At 38.6% G+C, this 22,988-nt stretch overlaps 4 protein-coding genes across 6 annotated transcripts; 1 reads left to right on the forward strand and 3 right to left on the reverse strand.

Moving 5' to 3' along the window:
• Window positions 1-1,672: 1,672 nt before the first annotated feature.
• LOC105382832 lies at window positions 1,673-3,349 on the reverse strand. Its single transcript, XM_011552784.3, has 4 exons — window positions 3,284-3,349; window positions 2,422-2,874; window positions 1,984-2,072; window positions 1,673-1,739 (listed from the first exon to the last, which is right to left on the reverse strand). Exons 1-4 carry the CDS (start codon window positions 3,308-3,310, stop codon window positions 1,673-1,675), a joined length of 636 nt encoding a protein of 211 aa, XP_011551086.2. The 5' UTR covers window positions 3,311-3,349.
• A 2,130-nt stretch (window positions 3,350-5,479) lies between these two features.
• LOC105382863 lies at window positions 5,480-15,111 on the reverse strand. Of its 3 annotated transcripts, none has more exons than XM_048627784.1 (8): window positions 14,820-15,111; window positions 12,630-12,797; window positions 11,703-11,902; window positions 11,086-11,265; window positions 9,306-9,414; window positions 7,753-8,958; window positions 6,823-7,253; window positions 5,480-6,611 (listed from the first exon to the last, which is right to left on the reverse strand). In XM_048627784.1, the coding sequence occupies exons 2-7, from the start codon at window positions 12,769-12,771 to the stop codon at window positions 6,859-6,861; spliced, it is 2,232 nt and encodes a 743-aa protein (XP_048483741.1). In that variant the 5' UTR covers window positions 12,772-12,797; window positions 14,820-15,111; the 3' UTR covers window positions 5,480-6,611; window positions 6,823-6,858. The 3 variants fall into 3 exon arrangements, with proteins under 3 accessions (XP_048483741.1, XP_048483740.1, XP_048483742.1); XM_048627783.1 differs by having other exon boundaries at window positions 12,630-12,800; XM_048627785.1 differs by lacking the exons at window positions 11,086-11,265; window positions 11,703-11,902; window positions 12,630-12,797; window positions 14,820-15,111 and adding an exon at window positions 10,601-10,760.
• A 1,923-nt stretch (window positions 15,112-17,034) lies between these two features.
• On the forward strand, window positions 17,035-18,185 carry LOC125489976. Its single transcript, XM_048627840.1, has 3 exons — window positions 17,035-17,163; window positions 17,303-17,412; window positions 18,027-18,185. The coding sequence occupies exons 1-3, from the start codon at window positions 17,104-17,106 to the stop codon at window positions 18,178-18,180; spliced, it is 324 nt and encodes a 107-aa protein (XP_048483797.1). The 5' UTR covers window positions 17,035-17,103; the 3' UTR covers window positions 18,181-18,185.
• Window positions 18,186-18,402: 217 nt separating this feature from the next.
• On the reverse strand, window positions 18,403-22,595 carry LOC105382829 (calcium and integrin-binding family member 2). Its single transcript, XM_011552781.3, has 5 exons — window positions 22,305-22,595; window positions 22,072-22,174; window positions 19,026-19,173; window positions 18,674-18,798; window positions 18,403-18,536 (listed from the first exon to the last, which is right to left on the reverse strand). Exons 1-5 carry the CDS (start codon window positions 22,394-22,396, stop codon window positions 18,426-18,428), a joined length of 579 nt encoding a protein of 192 aa, XP_011551083.2. The 5' UTR covers window positions 22,397-22,595; the 3' UTR covers window positions 18,403-18,425.
• Window positions 22,596-22,988: the final 393 nt, after the last annotated feature.

A 22,988-nucleotide genomic window follows, 5' to 3' on the forward strand; every position in this document is an offset into this window, starting at 1 on the left:
TAAGTTTAGTAGAACACATCTGAGCAGAGTTTCCTTGGACCTGTACAAGAGTAAATGTTTTGCGCGTGATTCACATAAAGTGGAACCTATCCTTTGGACTGACATACTAATGTACTCAATATAATAAAATATAGAGTTATATAATATAGGTGCAAGACAACTTAATTATCCCTCCTGAGTGAGCGCAAGTGGAGCTAAGTACCTAGCTCTGATTATATCTGAGTACTAAGAATTACCTACTCTGACTGGCCAATCCTTTCGCCACGGTGACAGACCCTCATTGACACGATAAGATGTAAGCATAAAACCATCTTGCTCTGCATATCATTTTTTTAAATATCTAAGCTGACCCACACATATAGACCTACTTAGCAACTCGATGAAGTGGTTAGTTGGTTACCAATAGAATTGTATTTCATAGTCTATTGATTGCAATGACGCAATCATATCGATTATTGATCCGAAAACATCGTGTCAACGTGATAACACTTGCATGTGAAATGGGATGCATTTAGAACTCCAAAATAATTTCATTTTTTACGGGATTCTGTCCTAAATCATCTTCTTTTTCTGCTATCCCATATTTCCCGGGTTTGATTCCTGATATCTATGTATGTAAGTAGATATAGAATACTCTTTATTTGCACCGTTAAATAAAATATTACAAAAATACAACTTATAAATAAAATAAGTACGAAAACGCGGCTTTATTGCTTAAAGTAATCAGCTGGATATCAGCTGAAGGATATTTTAGGTACTTATATCAGAAGGGCTAGCACGGGTCAAAATAAAGACGTGACAAAAGGTCCGCATTGCGCTGACTCACATCGCGCAGCCTCATGAGCGAGCGCGACGGTGAACTTTTGTCACGTCTTAAATGCGCCCTGTGCTACTAATCCTGCTGAACGATACCTATATTGGCTTTATCTAGCTTGGAGACAGATGGCCGATGGTGAGATGTTCCCACATATTATCCTAACTAATATTATAAATGCGAAAGTAACTCTGTCTGTCTGTCTGTAACTCTTTCACGTTAAAACTAATGAACGGATTTGAATAAAATTTGGTATACATATTATGGTATAGACCCTGAGAAAGAATATAGGCTACTTTTTATCCCGGAATACCCATGGGAAAACTTTTTAAGGCGAAACGAAGCTCGCGGGTCAGCTAGTTATTTCATAAATAAACGTTTTCCCTGAATACGTCCCTGCACTTCCCCTGCGTGCACGCAATAGTGCGGCCAGTTTAGTCGGATTTAACTTGATAACGTTAATTTATTGCCTAGCAATTAGTTAATATAACACGATTCTAGTGATTTGCATATACTTAAACCCTGTAATTGTAAAAAATTATATCTGGTTTTTAATTACTGGGTGCGTAAATACAATACATTCCTAAAATGGTTGGTAAGTAATTATGATTTTTGTTATTTTTTGCTCCCTTATTGAGTAGCTATTAAAATAAAGTTTAAGTAGGTACTACTGATGACATAAATTAGTACTGGGACCTTCTACTAATGTACCTACATCCTACGTATTAGACAAAGCTTTATGTATGTTTCTAATCCTACATGATAACATGGTATCTTTGTTTACGAAGGTACGTAAAATAAATACTAAACTTCGTATAAGTTTTATATAATATTATTTATTAAATAATTTATATTGAATCACTTTTTCTGGTAGATAATGGAGTTCTCCAGCAGAGGACCGTGAACGTACCTAGGCTCGTCCAAACTGAAAAACAAAATCACATATTAAATTACAAATATATTAAAGGTTATGTAGGTATTTATATTTAGGTAAAATTAGCTTTTTTGACATGCAAATAAAATATTATAAACTCTAAACATAATCGAAACAAATCACAATCCGAAATACCTATACAAATAACTTTCGAGGCAGTCGACAGTACATATATAGGTCACAATTTCCCATACAAAAGAGTTAAACGCGGAGCATAAAAGAAAGTTCTGCTTACATGACACAAGGTTCCGTCGGCGGGAGGGCCGGGGCTGGCTGGAAGTGGTACAGTACCGGCGCGGGCGGCGCTCGCACGAAGTATGGAGCCTGGAATAAGTATTAAGTAAATACATTGATTTATACCATGGTGGTAAAGTCACATAATTAAAAAAAAAAAATTGCTCAATACTTCGTCTGGTAATCCTTATTGTCTTTCAACTAGGTGTAGTCTTATATTATTATCTTCAATAATGTATTCTAGGATAAGTAATACTTTGGTTTTTAATCATACTCGTCTCTAAGTTAGCAATTTAATAATTCAACTGAACCAAATATAAATTTCATAGTGCCTCTGCAAATCACACAAAAACCGCCACTAAAAGAAATTAAACATATCATAAAGTGCTGACACAGCAAGTGTTATGTTCTGTTTAAGTTTTTAAGTGTTAGTACTCACGTAAACGATCCTCTCTTCCACCGGCGGCGGAGGAGGCTTATGCAACAGTTCTTCCTTCTTCCTATGCACCAGCTCAGCCAAGGAGTGCACAGCATTGACCTTCGCAGCGGCCACCTTGGCGCCGGTCTCGATCAACTTGCTCCCGACCGCCGCCGCACCATGAATGAAACTCTTCTTGGCTTCCACAGCATGATGTATCGCTGCACCTTTAGCAGCTAAAATCGCTGCTCCTTTAGCGGCTAGCACTTGGCCTGCTAGTTTGGCTGCAGCGCCTTTCGCTGCGATGACGGCAGCGCCCTTGGCGATGGCGGCTGTGGCGATGCCCTTGACTGCAGCCTTGGCCAGGGCGGCTGCGCCCAGGACCGCGGCTCCCTTGATGGCGCCGGCTGCTGCCAGCTTGGCTGCTATGATCCCGCCATAGGCTGGAGGGACTAAGCACGATAGGCAGGCCAGCTGGAAAGAACGATTTAAGGTTAGATAATTATGAGATCGGAGGGGTTCAGTAGGTATGATACTTAGCCACTCCGCTCTCAGTATGCTGGTGCAGTACCTATTATTCGTAGTGGTGCAATAAAGTCGGAATATAGGTATCTACTAACCCATGCGAGTAAACTTTCTTGCGATCAATAAAACTTGATAGTTTATAAGTATGGGTGGATTGATGTTTGTTACTCTTTCACGGAAAACAGCTAAACAAGTTTTGATGTGGCATGTGGTAAGCTCACACTCTGGATCCACACTTTCACGCTACTTTTTATCACATGTTTCATACAGACAACTTTTTAAGGCGAAGCGAAGCTCGCAGTAAAAACGAGTGTGTCATGAAGAAATAATATTCCTCTGAATAAAAAAAAACACTTACCGAGAGTATGAATAGACGCAGCTCCATTTTGGTAGCTTACAGGTCACTAAGTAAACCTCTTCGAAGGTGAATGCCATTTATAAAGCTCTTTAATTACCTACTGTTACAAATTAGATTAATTTACTTATTGTAAAATGTAAACCAACTTGTACAAGTCAATTAGTTAATGTTATGACTTTCTTCAAAAAAATGTAACTAACTAGAGCTTGTCCAGATATAAATTACGGAATCTTAATTTTATTGGTGCAAGTCCCTTCCTTCCGATTGAAATGTAACTGTTACCTACGTTACCTGCCTGTTAATTCTACTGAAAACTTTATAAGTTCGAACTTACGCGTAGGTACCTACAAATTTTACTGAAAATCCAGTTATGGCAGTATTTAAGTCTGTTTAATTAGCTTCTAAATTTATCATCTTCTGAAATGATTATAACCACAAATATAGCATATCTACGTCATATTCAAAGGTATTAGTTATCTCCACGGGAACTGGATCGCTCCTCGTTAGCACATCAATAAAGATCAGTGTGTCATAAGGCCAAGTCTGGTGTAGCTCCCAGCACAGTTAGAACGTTTTGTGGTCATAGTGCTAACTTTGTACGCACACATGACCTATTGAAGCTAAAGAAAGACATGAAGTCGATTTTATGCTTGAATATTTTATAGAGTCGTGAAGATAATCAGTAGGCAGCTAGGTACTTAGATGTGTTGAATTATTTATGTGGTAGTTATTAATACAGGGATATAGAAAAAGGTTTGTAAGCTGAAACAGGTACTTAGGTGTCCCTTGGTCAGGGGACACGTTTTAAACTAACTACTACATAACTCCATAGATTTTCTGTTCTCACTGAGTGCACTGCATCATGTAGTGAGGATATAAATAAGAAATTCAAGTTCAGTCAGCTTTCACTCTTTCACCACTGTTGAGAAAGAAGACAGTTTGAACATTCTGAATATTTCATGAGCCTGTGTTTCGACTACTTTGTTTTACATGGATAATCTTCAAGTTTTACGGGTAAGTACCTACCATACCATACATACATACATATATATAAAACTAGCAGTGCCGCGAGCTTCACTTCGCCTTAAAAAGTTTTCCCGTGGGAATTCCGGAATAAAAAGTACCATATTTTCTTTCCCAGGGTCTATACCATATGTATACTAAATTTCATTCAATCCGTTCAGTAGTTTTGGCGTGAAAGAGTAACAGACAGACAGACAGACACAGTTACTTTCGCATTTATAATATTAGTTAGGATGTTATGGGTACCTACCGTTGGTGTTTCCTGAACTTATCAATCGAACAAAATGAAAGGCAATATTGCCAACCCTCTAGAACTTCATCAGTGAATTTCATCATTTCACTTAATTTTCAAATTTTTATGCTAGATATTTTTCATAATCATGTAGGTAAATCAATGTACTTACCATAGTATATTTTTTTCAGCTACTCTTGGCGGTGGCCATCGTACACAGTACAGTAGCATCATCAACAGAACCTACAGAAGAAAACCTCAGCGTCATTCCACTCAAAACATTCTTGCCAGCCGAAAAGGCACCTCCAACCCTGCTTGACAACCAAAAAAATACACCTAAATTCAGAGAAGCACACAAAAGAAAGATGAAGGAAATACACGGGGCTAAACTTGACGGATTTAAACACAAGTTGAAGAATAAAGTGAAAAGACAAGCGAATAGATCATGGTCAGGGTATAAAAACTATGGTAACCCCCCACCCTATTTAGTTTACAATAAGAAAATCGGTGCATACTATCCTTACTATAAGTTTCCTATTGAGAACAATGTACGGCGAAGTGGCGCGAGGAATACATACAGTACCATCTCTGGGAGCGCGCGAGGCAGTTCCAGTAACTATGTCGGTAGTTAGTCATTGTTATTTACCTCATAAAATATAAGCTATGTTTTTAAAAAATTGGTGTAAGCCTGCCTTGGTTCGGTAAGATAATTATAATGTGTAAATAGCTATGTTGAAAACCTCCCACTTGTGTTCATTATTATAAATTTGTATCAAAGGTACAGTCAGCTGCAAGTAGCTAACACTTTTGTACCTTGTCAAATTCACCAACTGCCTATTCATTCATCCAAACTTTGTGACGTAGGTAGTTTGACAAGGTACAAATGTAAAGCTACGTATGCAGCTGACTGTACATTTACTTATGGAAATGAAAGCAATATATTCATAAAACAATATTTATTTATTAATTTAGTACATTTTCTTCTATCTGAATAGTGTTATCTTTTTATGTAAGTAATTACAATAATATCGCAACAACGAAATGTCCATACAGCGACCAAATAATCTTAGGGCTGAAGCACAATTTGTATGAAAAAATCTACTATATTTATTTTTTTATAGAAAAATACACGTCCTCAGTGCTTTAATTTGCCTAATCTATGACTATTATTCATTTTACACTGTGCAAGTTTACATTGTTTGTATAAAACGTGAACAACTATCACTTGACATAGTTTTAAGTTACATATTTACGATTAAATCAATAAATATACATATATTTCTTGTACAGTGTGACAATATCTTTTATTTGTATTCTAAATAAACATTCAACCACCTCTTAATTTTTTCATTACGTTGTAGACATACTTTCTGACCTCTAAGTAAAAATAATTTAATACTACTTTATACAAACTCTAACAAATATATACACAGATTCAATAATTTAATTTATAACGAAAAATTAAAAGCATTAGTTATCTATATCCATACTAAGATTAAAGCATTTTCGAAGGCGAATAACCGAACACTATCATTATATAAATAGGCTTTGTTTTAATTAAAATAACAATTTTGAGATAATTTAGATTATGTGATTTCAAAGATCTAAGAAACTCAACTAATTCCAACTTTGTGATAAAAACTCTACGATTCAATATAATTATACCCTGTCTTACAAAGCAACAGATAAAATATATAACAAGTAGTAGTATAAGTAACAGGAAAATAAAGTAAGAATAAGAACTTATCATTAACATCTTTCATTCAGGTAAATAGGTTATCTAAGAACGATTCCGTAATTTTGAAACCGACCTACAGTTAGGCCAGATATTTTATAACATTTTAGATAAATCTGACATAAGGAAAGCTTATCTACATACAATACAATACGCATATTTCATATCCGAGCCTCATCTCATAACTTACAAAAAAAAGATTTAACAACAACAAAAAATGCTAGTAGATGCCATCGGTTAAAAGCGAAGCAAAAAGTCCGTCTTAAATTTGAGCGAAAATATAATTTTTTAAAAATACAAAAATAATACAAAACCGCAACGTAAACTTGTGCCGTTTAGGCCTGGGTCTCCTATTTTATGCTATATACGGCGTCCGACTTTGACGTAAACGTTTCTATCAACGTCCTACGGCCTACCTACGGCGTCTACGCGCTAACGTCGGCGTGTGAGGGAGACCGCATCAGTACATTTCTATAGTGAGCATCGTGACGCGGCCTACGGCGTGACGCTGGACGCGACCTACGGCGTAAATAGGAGACCCAGGCCTTACCCGAAACGCAAAACCTTTTGAGATGTCTTGCCAACTCAAATATAGGTCGGGCAATGATCTAGACTAGTGCCACAGGCGTCGCAAGACCTAGCATCCCTCTTGTTGACAAGAGTGCAAGCAGGGCACTCCCTACCGCCAGAAGTCAGCGGCTGAATCTCTGGCCCCCTCTTGGACTTGCCACACATTTCACACGCGACCGCCGCACCCTTGTTCAAATAGGTACAAGTACCACACTCCCACTTATCCTTCCTGTCACCAGAGTGGTTGACCTCTGGTGTGTGTCTGTGTTGACTAGAAACGCTGCGAGTGTCGAAGTCCCCGTTAGGCTGGCTGGGTTTGGGCGGCGAGCGGCGGGAGTCTACGTCGTCTAGTGACACGACTAGATGCGTCTTGAGATCGAAACTGTTGCTTTGTTGGTGGTTTGATGGACCTGGAATTGAAAACATAAAATATATTTAATTCCGTTTTGAACTTTAAACCTGACCCCTAGGGTTCCCCTGAGGTTCTGGAGTGGAGACCCCGTGTCGGCAAACGGCGTGTCGGTCGCCCCCCAACCCGTTGGTCTGATGATCTGCGGAAGGTAGCGGGAAGCCGCTGGATGCAAATGGCGGGTGACCGTTTGGGGTGGCGATCGTTAGGAGAGGCCTATGTCCAACAGTGGACTACAGAAGGCTGAGAGAGAGAGAACATGACCCCACTGCATGGCATCGATAAATTTATTTATCTAAGTAGATAAAGGCATGGCATCATGTAGCCGCGGATGTTTAGGGTAAGATCATAGACATAGATAAACTTCTGAGTTAGGTTCAGAAACCTCTGATCTATTCGGGGATTACAATCATGAGCAATGCAATGCAAGAGCAAGTATGCAATCGATATTAAGATGAAGCTAACGTATAGAGGATAGTAACGCATAGTTAATTACTTACCAGGTGAATTTCTGGAGCTATGCGCAGCACTATGGTGTCCATTTTCCAGAGACTTCTTAGCCGGCTTGTCTCCTTCAGCGCTAACAGATTTCAACGTTTTCTTCACTCGTTTCATCTCCGCCGTGGACGCCGAACCATTCTGCTGTTTCAACACCTCCTTCCTTTCTTTCACATCCTTCTTGTTAAGCAACCTTATTTTATCAGCTGCCGTCTTCTCTTTTATCAAAGCGTCAGAAACAGGGTTTCCTATTGGCTCCGGCGGTTTTTTCTTCCTTTCCTCACTCACTTGTTTTTTGACGTGTTTAACCCTTTTCGACTCCTGCTCTTGCTTTAGCCTCATCAGATTCTCGTTGACTTTTGCCGTCCTGTAGACCTCATCGTCGTACGACCGGTCAAGGGTTAGTGCTTGCAGACCATCTTCTAGGTCCAGCGTAGTCGGCTGGTATTTCGACCGCCTCTCGTCCCGGTCTAGCCTGTCTAAGGTGCGTGAATCTCTGTCGAGAGACGGGGAATACCGACTGCGGTTCTCGCATACATCCTGGTCTTTACTGGACAAGTTCCTAAACACATAGTCCCAGCTCTCATAGGTACCCATACCGTCTTCTCTGGCTTTGCTCAGCGCGGGCTGTGTATCCGAGCGAGGTAGACTAGGTAGCGAAACGTCACTAAACCCAGACTTCGACGTACTATTCCTTCTAGAACTTTCTGCTGGCGCTCTTGCTTTCTTCCTTTTATCATCATCCCTATGCCTATCATACTTCCCATTTTCGTACACAGACGGCGAATCCAGCTCTATAAGTTGGCCGGTCGGGACCGCCGGGTACCTATACTGTGGTGCAGGCGGGTACCCATTAACCGGTATATTAGTTGCGTGTTTAATCGGCGCGTATACAGGAGTCTGCATCATGTATGGCGCTTGTACTGGGTAGTAATACGGCACTGGTCCGTAAGGGGTCATCATTGGCACGGGGTTGCATTGCGGGAGGGTGACGGGGACATCTGGATGCATCTGTGGCATCTGATACATCATGTTGGGGGCGACGGTGGTGGGGACCATGTAGGGGGGGTGTATCATGGGGACTATAGGCTCCTCGTCTGGGTAGGGTCGGTGGTGGTTGAGGCTGCTCGGATGGTGCTTGATCTCGGGCAGGCGTTGTCTGTCGTCCTCGACTGTTGGGTGCACGTTCGAGTAGATCTCAGATGAGCCTGGAAGTGGATTTTGTTTGGTTTAATACACAATAGACAATTTACGAACTAACTAAGAGGGTCAAGTACAAGTATGAAAGCAATAGTTTTCTTCGGATTGACGCTTTGGCGCCGGAAACTATACTAATTTAATAACAATTAGTTCTTAGATGTTGTCTCTTCTACCCACTGGACCGACAACCTTAATCCCATATACCTAGCCATATATAGTTGGACGAGGAAGACCGAGGAGACTATTTAGTGGCATACCTTGGAAGACGCCTATATGTCCAGCGATGGAATCATAACTCCCTTCTAAAGATGCTATCATCTCTCTAATCAGCTACAACACAAATCTATCCACATACCGTCTCCATAATGTCCGTTGGTGGAGGGTCTTGCTCTCTCGCGCGCCACGTCGGCCCACGTGACGCGCGCGCCGCCGCCCCACAGCCGCTCCCACACGCGGCACATTATCTGAAACATACAGACGTTGTTAACCTCTGTGGTTTAGGTTGAGGGTTATATTACTTTGGGAGTAAATTGCATTTTAAGTAAGTCTTGAAGTGGGTACACGTTGAGTGAAGCGGGCTTTTGGAACGTGCCCTGTTAATCCGAGTACCTATTAATAGTATAAATGTCGATATCGTACGTCAACGGAAGCCGAACCTAATGATCCTGACGTTACGAGGTCTGTCTGCGCAATGTTGCCTAATATCGCCTTGTAGATATCTGGCATTATACATAATGAAGCAGTCTAAATACACTTGTAGTACCCATGCTGTGTAGCATGGGTTGACTCTCCGCAATCTCCACGTCCGCTTCTATCCACTGCATCTAGGATGTAAGTACATAAACTCACGCCCTTCCACCTGCACTCGGGAAGACTTACTCCAGCCCCCCTATTTTGTAACTCCGAGTGGGGTTGGTTGGTATAAAATGGCTGCCAACTTAGAGCATTATTAATTAATAACTTTTTACTGACTTATCTGATTTCACAAACGTTTATGTTGAATGTAAGGATATATTGTTAGGCTTCTTGCATATTTCTTTCACTAAGATTTTTGGTGTTTTCGGCTAATAAGTCTCTAAGTTGATACCAATTATCACCGGTTGCTAACTCTCAAAAAGTTACAAAATACGGGGGCAGGCCAACCAGAATGCTATAAAAGTTGCTTCTTTTTGGTCTGGACAAATTCAAAAATTCGCATGTTCACTGACACGAAAGAAGAAGAACTCACGGCACACTATATAGTAGTATATAGACTCACGGCACACTCGCAGTGCGCAATGAGGGACACGGCGGCATAAACTAATACACTAATTAGTGTATTATTAGTCTATGACGGCGGCCACCATGTCCGCTTCTATCTACTGCATCTAGTACAGTAGGATATATAGTCATGGAAGTAGAAAAAAAGGCGGAAGGAATCTCGCTTACCACTGAAGCACCACAATGGCGGCGACATGAGAGTGTGTGGGTGCGTAGGTGCGACGGGATTGGCGCGCGGTGGCAAACAGACTTACTTTCAGTGTGAATGTGTGTGTGTCGGGCTCGTCGTAACAATGAAAGTGACTTATTTAGGGTGCTTCAGTTTTTAGTTAGCCATATTCCTTCCGCCTTTTTTTCTACTTCCATGTATAAAGTAGTATATAGACTCACGGCACACTCGCAGTGCGCAATGAGCGCGTCGCGGGACACGGCGGCCACCATGTCGGGGCAGGGCGGCGCCCGCAGACTCATGCGCGCGCCGCCCGCCGCCCTGTAGCCCAGCGCCTGCAGCAGACTCTCCGCGCCCACCATGTCGCTTCTATCTACTGCATCTAGTACAGTAGGATATATAGTATATCTTACTTATTCCCAATCTCCACTGGGGAGCAACGGGCCGAAGTGAAGCGCCGCCATTCTTTACGATCTTGGGCCAGTTCAGAGACATCCGCCCAAGACATCCCCGCCTGGCCCATTTCCTTTTTCACAGAGCGCTGCCATGTCTCTCGCGGTCTGCCGAGTCTTTGTTTACCGCCCTCGGGGTGCCATGTCAGCGCTTCCTTTGGAACGTCTTCAGTACGCCTTAGAACGTGTCCTATCCATCTCCATTTGCATCTAGTACAGTAGGATATATAGTATATAGTGGTATATAGACTCACAATACACTCGCAGTGCGCAATGAGCGCGTCGCGGGACACGGCGGCCACCATGTCGGGGCAGGGCGGCGCCCGCAGACTCATGCGCGCGCCGCCCGCCGCCCTGTAGCCCAGCGCCTGCAGCAGACTCTCCGCGCCCACCATGTTCGCTTCGATCTCGTGCTTGTAGTAGCCGCTGTATAGCTGGAATGGGGTGGGGTTGGTTTAAGTATCTAAAATTGATCATTAGATATAGTCATTATTGATTCATCATTAGAATATTCTACTATTGTCTGATGATAATAAGGTCTGAAAGGCTTGAAACATAACTAAGTGCCAATAGCCTTTAAACGGCTTTGATATTGGTGCATCTATTTCTTCGCTATACGTACAGAAAATCGAATAATGCACACATCAAACTTATAAAAGTTTAATGACTACATGCATAAAATTAATACATCAACATCAATCTTATAAAAATCGATGTTATCATAGTAATTATCATTTTCAGTTCTGCTTCATGCTTTTATCACTGTACCTCGAAACGTATACCCAATGAAGATATATTATAACTGGGTCTTGGAGTCAAATTAATGCTACAAACTCCAGCGCCATCTACAAAAACATCAAACCATCCTCACCCGCAAAGTCTTATACTCCTTCCGCCACGGCTGCGCCAGCAGATTGGCCGCATACCGAGCCAGCGCGGCCCAGCCCAGCCCGGCCCTATACGCGTTGAAGTCTGGCAGCTCGTCTATAGTCCTCTGGAACACCTTGCCGGTCTCGGCCAGGCCAAACTTGCACTCGTGCGGCACTAGTGAGAGGTACTCCATTATGTAGCCTGGGGATAGGAGAGTTTGTTATTGGTTGGTAGAAAGGTAAAGTTGTTGCAGCGGCTGTCAATATTATCATTAGGGTGAGCTGATTATGATGTGCAAGTATCTGCACAGTTCACAAGAAGTTCTCCAGAATTTTCAATATCCCATTAACATGATTTATATGACGGTAAGAATTGATCACACTTCTTTTCTATGAACTGAAAAAAACTTGACAAATTACAGTTTAGAGACACACTGAGGCCCTGCCCAGGAATCGAATCCTGGGACTCTAAGAGAGGTACATAGTTACGTTATATTAGGTATTGTTACGTGTTTGCACACCGTTTCCTCACTAGGTTAATCAGCCATGACTAGTTGTTGTCGTTGAGAACAATATAATGGTTAAGCGAAAGCGTTACGAATCGATAATAGTAGATGGGATATTGATAAGGTTACCGTTTAGGTAAGGTACACTATGGACTTGCCAAAAATTACCGTAATCAAACTTTCTAGCATCTAAATTATAAAAGGTTTAAATGAAGACCCTTGCAATGCCAGAGTCTTACCAATCACTTTTAAGGATTGCTCAAAGCCACATGATAGATTTCTTTAAAAGTGAGTTACAACTCTCTTCTTCTCTTCCTATACATATAGCATGTCAGTGAAAAATTCTTCCATCCCATAGTCTTATCAACAACGCCCTAATTATTTGAACTAGGCTAGCAATGTCACCTAGTGACAAAAACTGACCTTCCAGCTTGGTCCGCTGCTGTATCTTCTCCGGGCTGTCATCAGTCTCGAGGTAGCTGTAGTGGGCATCCTCGATGGCCCGCCACAGCACCGGCAGGCGCTCCCGGAGCGCGTCGGAGGCGCCGCTCGCAGTCATCACCATCACAGGGGCTCACTGCTGGGTGAGGTCTGCTGTTGGAAAAAGTCGCCTTTGAAAAAGCACCTGCATAGTAAATTGGCTGGAGTCCACCAACCCGCACAACACAAAAAACTCTTCCTTCATTGCAAGGAGACCCATGCCCCAGCAGTGGGGCCATGATTGGTTGTGATAGTAATTTAAGCATGATGTGCTGCAATAGAGTTGCGGTGATCATCACTGCACAAGTTGACTTGATTTAGGCATTTTAGTTTTATTAAGTAGCATCTGGATAGAATGTAACAGGATCGGTATAAAGCAAGTGCCAGGGAAAAACTGTTGTAGCATGGCATACATCCATCTGCAATAAGTATTATCTGATGTTACAGGTTGCCAATAGGGGATTGATGAGGAAGGCAGACCTATAATATATCTACTTACCTAATTGACTCATAATCCTAAATTATAAATAAACAATATTTATTGTATTATTAAATTATTATTTTTTTATTATTATTTTTTTTTTAATATTTATTGTATTCATTAAAACATTGTAGTTTATTATCAAACATGCTTTGGATGAATGGAATCACACAGTACTGTGTTGCATTGATAATAATTAAATAGTAGAGATAAGCTAGAAAGTATAGCTACATATTTTTTAAACTCTTGCGAGCTGCACTGAAATATTTAGCTAATGGCCCATGCCTGCATTTATCATTGTGACTCATTCACCAATTAATTTAATGATCACACAGAGAATCATACTTACATTTAATATGCTGCTCATCTGTAATATTTTTTACAATTTATGCAAATATCTCTTGTTTTCACATGTTACCCTCATTAACTATTTTTTTTCTTATTATCTATGTGGTTGTCTGTAAGAGATTACTTTTAATAAGGCCACCAATTGTTATATTTATTTTCTGTTCTATGTTTGTGAAACTGAAAACTGTTTCTGTTTATGTGCAATACAGAGTATTTTATCTTTATTTATGTAAAGAATGTATTGAGGTATCCTGGATAATCTTCCATATATGAGTTAAAATGGAGGTGACAGACTGAATTACTTCCAACAATTGAATAAGACCTTGATCATGGTTGTTTACTACCTTTGACCTTCAAAGTATCTTCATACCACCTAGCTAAGTACCATACAGTACTTGTGAGTGTATGACTCACCTTACAAGTTTATATCATACACTTGCCTTAAGTACTTAACAGATTAAATTAGAGTCTTCATTAGCAAATCTTGAGATTAATTTGTCAAATGAGTATTTTCTATTGTTGCAGAAAATTTATAACTGTGTCTAACTTTGTGTTCTCTCTAATGTATTCACTTTTGGTTTTACTTTATTTCTTGTATGAGGTTTGTTAAAATATTTTTATATTTTATTGTTTTTATAATAAATAAATCACAAGTTAAATAGTCATTACTCGCATAAATACTTGCAGAAATAGATACCTACATAATATTTTTGTAAGAAGTATTGAGGCTGAAGACTCAGTCTTGTGTGCATGTTTCTCTTCCATAAAAACAAGTGTTGAGGGTAAATTATGTGAATGAATCCCAATTACTTCAATATTTAACAGTTCATGAAAGTTTTTGGTAATCCGAGTGACACTGATAACATAATGATAAGAAACTACTAAGTAACTTACTGATGAGTATAATGATAAGTGATAATACATAACTTTATCATGGATAGAAAAGTAAACAAAATGTTTGATTGTAATGATATGTAAGTTAACATAATTAATATAGTTGTTTAGTAAGAATTTGGAGCAATAACTCTTTGGGCATAATAACAAGGAATCCAATAAGAATTCCTAAAAACAATTCTTGGACCTGTGATAGCTGAATGTTATTAATTGAATTTCTTGGACCTAAATGCTGGTATTTTAATAGTAAAAAACCTGCATCAGAGTGCTACCTACGTAAAAACACGGCAATATGTGGCGTAAAAAGTACGACTTTGACCGAATACGGAATAGTACGACATATTTATGTGGCAAATTAGTTTCCATGTGCACAGCGGTAATTAGTAATTAATTTATAAAACATCACTTACCATCCAGGAAGCACATTCTTTTCCTGCTTGTCAAATTATATTCATGTCCCGAATGTGGAGCACAGAGCGGACAAAAATAGTACACCCAAAAATAACAACGTATTCAATATAATTAGCAATTTCGAAATGCTTCACGACAGGGTGCTTGGATTTAACAAATAAATAACTACAATCAAGATACCACGGTTACAAGAAGAAATTTTTGAGGAATCTCGGAAATAATGAAACAGGAAAACAAAAAATCGTGAATCTTGTTTTGACGTTTGTTGTTGACATGACATCTGACATTTCTTCGTCTTGTCGATGGTCTTGGTCTGTCTTGTCTATAGTATTTTTATTAGGGGTGCCACAGTGAAATAATAATAATAATAACCGTTAGATGATAACTCCACTTACAAATACTTAGGTTTCCACCAATCCAGACAAATTCACCATAAAAGTACAAAATATGAACTCACAAAAAAATTTAAACACCGATTGAACCTTATACTCAAAAGCCATCTGAACTCTAGAAATTTAATCAAAGCCATAAACACATTTGCAATCCCAATCCTTACATACTCATTTGGTGTAATCTCATGGTCTAAGACAGATTTAACAAAACTCCAACAGATCATTAATACGCACCTAACCAAACACCGAAAGCACCACCCTAAATCAGCAATACAACGACAAACTTTGCCACGAAGCGAAGGAGGAAGAGGAATCATAGATATTCAAAATCTGCACAATACACAAATATCAAACCTAAGGAAATATTTTCACCACAATGCCCAGACATCCACACTGCATGAATTTATAAACAAGATAGATGACAAATATACCCCCCTAAACCTGAAAAATCGTAATACCCAAATAAATGAAAAAGTCTCGACACTACAGAACAAAATATCTGCCTGGTCACAAAAATCTCTACATGGACGTCACAGGGCTGAACTCAACCAAGCCCACGTTGACAAGAGTGAGTCGAACAGCTGGCTCAAACGAGGAGAGTTATTCCCTGAGACTGAAGCATTCATGCTCGCTATCCAGGATCAGGTAATAGCCACAAAAAACTACCGGAAGTACCTACATAACAAAAGAACTAAATAATCAACCGGATATGTGCAGACACTGTAACAGTGCATCTGAAACTATACAGCACATTACTGGAGCCTGCAAATCATTGGTACAGACAGACTACAAACACAGACATGACCAAGTAGCTGCAATAGTACACCAAAATTTGATCCATAGATACCAGTTTATCTCCAAAAAATCTCCATACTATAAATACAAACCCTCCACAGTAAACGAAAATGATCTATGCAAAATTTACTGGGACAGAACCATTTTGACTGACAAAACTGTACACTACAATAGACCGGACATCACATTACATGATAAAAATACCAACACAGTATTCCTCATAGATATAGCCATACCAAATAGTCACAACATACAGAAGACCATATCTGAGAAACTCAGTAAATATAAAGAACTTGCAATAGAAGTCAAAACTCAATGGAAAGTACATGCAGTCCATATAGTCCCCATAGTCTTGTCTTCAACAGGAATCATACCCAAAACCCTTAAAAATAGCCTAGAAATATTGAAAATTCCACTCTACACAATCCACCTTCTACAAAAAGCCACAATCTTGAACACCTGCCGCATCACAAGGAAATTCCTGACATCATCATCCTGCATCACCGATCCGGTTACGTTTGGCTAAGGCCCGCGTGATCTGGATATTAAACGTACCCCTCAACCTCAACAGAGGGAGAACAAAAAATACATATATAATAATATATCTTTATTTCAGGTGTAAAAAGCCCGTAATTACATTTACATTTATAAAATTAAAATTAAAAGATACAAAAGTAAATATCATTAAAGTTTAAGTTTAAAGACAATATTAATATAGGTATATGTATATAATAAGATTTCACTTTGGATAAAGTTCATGTCATTTAACGTTCCCACCACGATGCACAGCTAGCAGAAATAATAGAGGTTTGTTTCGTTCGCCAGAAAATGAGGAGCTACTCGTTCTCGTTAGAGCAGAAGGTACTCTTATAAAATTATGTTCATTTCTGTGCAATAAAATAATAATAATAAATAAATAAATGGCCTCGCTTCTTTTGAAGTGGAGCTTCGTTATTCGTAGGATTTGTTCTGATCTTTGCTTTGCCATGAGTAACCTCAGAATAATAACAACCTCGCATTTTTGGAAAAGCAAACACAACATTTATTTTGTGTTTAGATTTCAATAAATTAATAAGTGATAGCTTCATCATCAGAAATGGACAACATATTATTTATAGATAATGCCAGGCAACATGAAATTGAAACATTTTATGAGGTAGGCACTAAGTACTACTATAAGACGTTGATGAACTTTCATCATCAAAATGGACGGTGGTAATGTGCTTGGGCTTGGAACATAGATAGCTAGTTAGAATCATTTGCATGATATTTATTTTTCATTTTCGTTTCTTTAGGCGTGCCAACGTCACAGGGATTATTACAGAGGCTACCCGAAAGCGTACCACCCGCTGACTTATTTCCTTGAACCGGAACTAATGTGGCAATGCCCTAAGGATATGACTACGTAAGTATCCTCCTAGGGCAAAGAATCCTGATTACCCTCAGAGTCACAATGATAAAAAAAAAACACGCACTCACGCCTTGTACTAATGTACTCCCTTGCGGGGTAGGCAGAGGTGCACTGCTGCACCCACTTTTCGCCAGAGTTATGTTAGTCCCAATGTAATAGGGGGCGGGCCTATTGCCATTTTACGGGCACATCCAAGACCCAGGAACAAATATCTGTGTTTAAACAAATATCTGCCCCAGCCGGGAATCGAACCCGGGACCATCGGCTCAGTAGTCTGGGTCACTAACCACTACGCCATTCGGTCGTCACAATGATAATATATATTTATAAGGGGTCAGGGCTTACTTTGCCCCAACTGCACCAACAACCAATATTTTTGATAAGTAATAATAATAGTTACGTCCTACCGACTCTCCCCTATATATCCCTCCCGTTCCACTGCCGTAAACATAGACACTTACTTAGTTAGGAAAGTAATATGTGCCTCATTTACCTAGGTACCTACACCTACGGTAGCCCGTTCTGTTTATCAAATTTCGAGTAGTTGAGAACTCATTAGTTATTACATTCAAGTAATTTATTTAATCTTAATCTTACATTATTTGCAGCGTGTACCTAAGCTACCCCGGGTACCACGTGAAGTACAAGCAGCCGGTGGTGTTGCCAGGTGTGACGGGGCGCACGGCGGGGATGCCAGACTTGCCTAGCCGCACGCTCGCCGGCAGATATAATAAGGCTGCTTGTTTAGCTTTCTCTAGATAACTGACGAAAAATAATTAATGAAGAATTTAAAGGGTGCAAAATTTTATCAGATTCGTGCTAAGCGCGAATGGCCATAAACATCCTGTCATCTGCATCTATGGTTCATGTGGCATTACCTATCTCCAACACTAGATGGCGACACTTTCACGCTATGAAAAAATAACTAAGTAACTCATAGAACAAGGGACATGTATCATATTAATAAAATAAAATGTATATAAATGGTAATACTAAAAAGTTTTTATTTATAATCGGAAGTAGAAAGCCGTTCTAAACTCTGGTATTTTGGTCAACATTATTTGAAACTCGTTGATGCCAATACTACTAGTGCCATCTAGTTTGATCTCCTTTAGTATCTGAAATACAACAGGCATAATCGATTAACTATAAATAATACCAAAATTATATAAAAAGTTAGTGAGTTAGAGGGTAGGTAGCTACAGCTATCAGTTGTAGGCTGGCGTAAGGGGGGGTTATAAATTAATACACTTACAACATCTGCAATCTTTTTCTTGGACTGTTTGTCGAGGACATTCTGGGGGCTGCTGGGGTCCCAGGTCAACCGGTCGATGATGTCCGAGATGTCCATGTCGGATATTTGATTGTCTTCATCCAAATCTAGAATGATGATGAGAATGATTGATTTGTGAAAGTCAACTGAGGTTTCACACAGATATACTTTAATATATCTCGCACAGATAAAGAATCAATCAGGAAATGGCGGCCAGTAACAAAGTTATAATTAATGTAGGAGATGTTATATAAGATATAAGTTAGTATAAACAATGAACTAAGTACTCCAATAGAATACAAGTTATTCCTCCATTTACCTAATACCTACATACCAAAGATTTTGAAAGCCCAGTTAGCTTTCACTTCGTGTGGACATTCTGCGCTCATGGCGGAGCAGAGGTCCACCATGTCCTCGAATGAGAAGCAGTTGTCTCGTTGTGATGAGAACACCCTGAAGAGTCGGTCATGAAAGGGATTGTTCTGAAAAAAAAGGAATACCTATATATTTTATTAGCGTGTTTTGAAACTATACAAGGCCAGAACGCACCCATAGTGTACTAGCACTGTATAGTTTCAAGTGAAAAAAAATAATATTTTACTTGAAAATATACACGATTTGTGCGTACTAATCGCGTATACTTTCAAGTTGGGATTTTCTGAATCGTTCTTGAAAATATACATTTCTATTACGCACATTGCTTGATTGGGGTACTTGTCGCATATAATTTATACCTACATGCTGATTCTGATTTACTTAACTATTAAGGTAAATGTACATGACTATAATTTACTTGTTCTGCCTATCATACCTATAGAATGTTTATAAATAAAGATGAAAAAGCTCTAATTTGATTGATAAATTGATATTTATAACAATCATAGCAACTTGCAAGCAAGAATACTAATCTCTTATTATTTATATGAATTAAGCGTAATACCTACTACACTCACGAGCAATGAAAAAGTTCCAGTGACGATAGCTCCTGAACGGAAAAGACTAGCTTAATGAAGCCATCGGCAATATTACATTACATTTAACAGCGCATCAAAATATTATAACCAACTAAAAACGTAAATTTTGATCAAATTATAATATAAATGTTTTAAAAAATTTTGTCATTTTGTATTGACTTTTTGCTACTTGGACTAATTCATTGCTCGTGAGTGTAGTAGGTATTAACCCTATAGACCTATTACAAACATATTTTTCATCAAGTTTTGAATTCACCGTAAGTAATTGTCTTTTATGAATTGTTCAACACCCTCTTCTGAGATAATTTTGATTATTAAAAACAGTTTCATTTAAATCAATTTACTTTTAAACTGTACGATGTAAACAAAAAAAAAGTTACGAAAACAATGCCAAGTGCGGAATGATGATGCAATGTTTGGAAAGCAATAGACTTATTACTATTTCGCATGAAAGAAAGAGAGAGCAACAATTCAAAAGGGCTACCTGGTAACTAATCACGTATAGTTTCAAGTGCTCGCATTGCCGCTTGGCACTTGAAAATATACACGATTAGTACGCAGTGGTAACTGCTGCAGTATACTTTCAAGCCATAATTTTGGCCCAACTTACTTGAAAATATACGCGATTAGTGCGTAATGGCCTTGTATACTTCCAAGTAAATCATGGCACCATTTTAATTTGAAAATATACGCGAGCAGTCCCAACCTCTGCGTTCTGGCCTTGTATAGTTTCAAAACACGCATTTTATTAACGTAACGTGGCGCCATCTATCTGATCCGGCAGTGCCAGATAGGTCAAAGCGTTGACTCTGGGTTCGAATCCAGGAATTCACTCTCGGATCTTGGATGATCAATGTGTGTGTTAGTGATGTAACGAATGTGTATTTTTGGACATTCGCGAATGCGAATGCGAATGCGAATATCTGATATCGACATTCGCGAATGCGAATGCGAATATTCAGTTTGTGTTAAAATTTGGAGCCATTTGTAAGGTTTTGTGGCAGTCTCGTACTGAACGAGGTACGTTACGTTCTAGGCGCATTCCGAATCAGACTAGCCAATACTAGTCGCAGTTTTTTGTAAAAGTAGTAACACTTTAGTTAGCTCCGTAACTGTTACGACACATAGCGACTGTGTGCGATTTCTGAGGACGACATTACACGAAACATTTAAAAAAAGGTATTTAAAACTATGGCTGTCTTGTTCTGACACTAGAGGGTTATTGGTAAGTGGACCTGATCCTTTCAAGAGGTGATAGAGGAAGACATTTTCAGTCTATTGAACCTATAATGCATAGTCCGAAACTTAAACCATTTCTAAAATATTTAAAATTAAAGTTTTTTTTACATTATCAGCTTATAAGCTTTTAAATAAGATGTTTCAATATCAAATCGATTTAGGTATCACTAAGATATGGCCAAAACAACTAGATAAGGCGGAGTTTCCATACTAAAGTCAACAGGACTGAAAACAATCACACTTTTTACGCCTGTGCTGGTTGTTTTGGCCATATCTTGGTGATACCTAAATCGATTTGATATTGAAATGTCTTATTTGAAAGCTTATAAGTTGATAATGTTTTTAAGTTGAAGTGCACAAAAAATTGTCATATGATATTATTTTTTAATTTAACTTGTTTCTTTTTACGTTTAGACAATTTTTTTATAAATGTTTAATTATTTTGAGGTATTGTGTCTAATTTAAGTCAAATAATGCACATTTGATTATTTTAATTACTTTATTAAAGTGTCGTGACTTATGCTAAACAACTAAAAAAATGAAATATGGCTAGTTTTTTTCGGTTTTAAGCATAACATTTTGTAAATAAAAAAATAAAAAAAACTTAAATATTAAATATCTTAGAAATGGTTAAGTTTCGGATTATGCCTTATAGGTAGGTACATTAGGGTTCAATCGACTGGAAATGTTCAGGTCACCTCCAGAAAGGATCAGGTCTACGTGAAAATAATCCTGTATACTGTCAAAATACGCTTTTTGTTTGTTTAAAGAGTTTATGTCTTATGAAACTATTAAAGTTTCATTTCCCAAAGTAAATAAATAATACCAAATGATAAAGTAAGACTGGAAATGTGATTAAGAGGATAACTTGTATTAAAAAAGTTATAGACGAATGGATTTAGATTTTGTTAACCTACCATTATTTTCAAATAGTTTTTGTACCTACTAATATTCGCAAAACATTCGCATAAAATCTTGCGAATGCGAATATCCAAAAAAATGCGAATATTCGCGAATGCGAATATTCGTTAAATCACGAGTGTGTTGTATTTGCCGTGTGACTATGAATGTTCAGGGTAATTTCATAGAAATACGTTGTCTTTGTAATTTAAATAAAGCTTCTCTGATTGGATGGTGATAGCTTAAGTAGCGGCCTCTGTGACTCACCCGTAAAACTGGAAACTTTGCAAGTATTTCGTCCTTGTGAAATCTGTGATGGAAGTCTGCATCAATTTTTTCAGGGCTCATCGAGTAGAATTTCTTCATAAGACTGTAAAAGTAAGTAAGTATTTAATGTATATCACTGTAGCCTATTTACGTCCAGTGCATCCTGGGCAGACAGCGCAGCGCAGCGACTGCATAGTTATTTGATAATACACAAAAATAACACAAGTACTTACTATAGTATTTCTCCTTTGCTCAAGTATGTCAGTGAAGCATACTCTTCCAGCAGTTCTTCCGTTAAACCGGGGTATGACTGAGCGCTGCCCATTCTAGCACTCAACTTTACCTAATTAAATATAACAATTGGCGCAGAAACGCACCTCTGCCTACCCAGTTAGGGATAACACGCGAGAGTATTCGATTTAGCGATAGTATTTTTAATAATATTGCATTGTTTCTAGCTTAAAAAAAACACTTGTGCTAACATGGAAAACACAACAATATTGTCACACGCGCTTATCTTATCTACGTTAATAGTCAACGTTAATTCGATTGGCACTGATAAAATATTGATTATCTATGTCCTGTCTTAAGTAAAGGAAATTATTAGTATATGAGTCATCTATATTTTAATAATTAACACGACTATGTTATGTTACAATTGGGCATGCATGTAGACCGTAAAATGTCTATACATAAACATAAATTACAAAAAGCGACAAACATCATAGATATCCGGACGATTGTGAGCTGGAGTAAATAAAATACGCAGGTTGGTATAGAGAAATAATTTTAAAAAAATTAAAAACCGACTTCAAAAAACCACTAAAACGTAAGAAATAATTTAAGGTTTAGACCAATCCTAGGTCACAGTATAAATATACCTAAGCAGGTACTGTTCTTTTTTGATGTTGGTGCAG

The sequence above is a fragment of the Plutella xylostella genome, chromosome 19, assembly GCF_932276165.1.
Source record: "Plutella xylostella chromosome 19, ilPluXylo3.1, whole genome shotgun sequence".
Classification (NCBI taxonomy): Eukaryota; Metazoa; Arthropoda; class Insecta; order Lepidoptera; family Plutellidae; genus Plutella; species Plutella xylostella.

What these genes read in the sequence shown, in the direction of transcription:
- LOC105382832 (XM_011552784.3), bottom strand. Translation starts at nt 3,310, where the DNA reads ATGGAGCTGCGTCTATTCATACTCTCG. An exon ending in TGCGTCTATTCATACTCTCG is followed by an intron (nt 2,875 to 3,283) that starts GTAAGTGTTTTT and finishes CGTTCTTTCCAG; the next exon opens with CTGGCCTGCCTATCGTGCTT. An exon ending in CCGACGGAACCTTGTGTCAT is followed by an intron (nt 1,740 to 1,983) that starts GTAAGCAGAACT and finishes TTTGTTTTTCAG; the next exon opens with TTTGGACGAGCCTAGGTACG.
- LOC105382863 (XM_048627784.1), bottom strand. Translation starts at nt 12,771, where the DNA reads ATGGTGATGACTGCGAGCGGCGCCTCCGACGCGCTCCGGGAGCGCCTG. An exon ending in AGGAGTATAAGACTTTGCGG is followed by an intron (nt 11,266 to 11,702) that starts GTGAGGATGGTT and finishes ACCCCATTCCAG; the next exon opens with CTATACAGCGGCTACTACAA. An exon ending in TAGCTCCAGAAATTCACCTG is followed by an intron (nt 7,254 to 7,752) that starts GTAAGTAATTAA and finishes TTTCAATTCCAG; the next exon opens with GTCCATCAAACCACCAACAA.
- LOC125489976 (XM_048627840.1), top strand. Translation starts at nt 17,104, where the DNA reads ATGGACAACATATTATTTATAGATAATGCCAGGCAACATGAAATTGAA. An exon ending in AAATTGAAACATTTTATGAG is followed by an intron (nt 17,164 to 17,302) that starts GTAGGCACTAAG and finishes TCGTTTCTTTAG; the next exon opens with GCGTGCCAACGTCACAGGGA. An exon ending in TGCCCTAAGGATATGACTAC is followed by an intron (nt 17,413 to 18,026) that starts GTAAGTATCCTC and finishes CATTATTTGCAG; the next exon opens with CGTGTACCTAAGCTACCCCG.
- LOC105382829 (XM_011552781.3), bottom strand. Translation starts at nt 22,396, where the DNA reads ATGGGCAGCGCTCAGTCATACCCCGGTTTAACGGAAGAACTGCTGGAA. An exon ending in CAAAGTTTCCAGTTTTACGG is followed by an intron (nt 19,174 to 22,071) that starts GTGAGTCACAGA and finishes CTTTTTTTTCAG; the next exon opens with AACAATCCCTTTCATGACCG. An exon ending in CTGGGCTTTCAAAATCTTTG is followed by an intron (nt 18,799 to 19,025) that starts GTATGTAGGTAT and finishes TCATCATTCTAG; the next exon opens with ATTTGGATGAAGACAATCAA.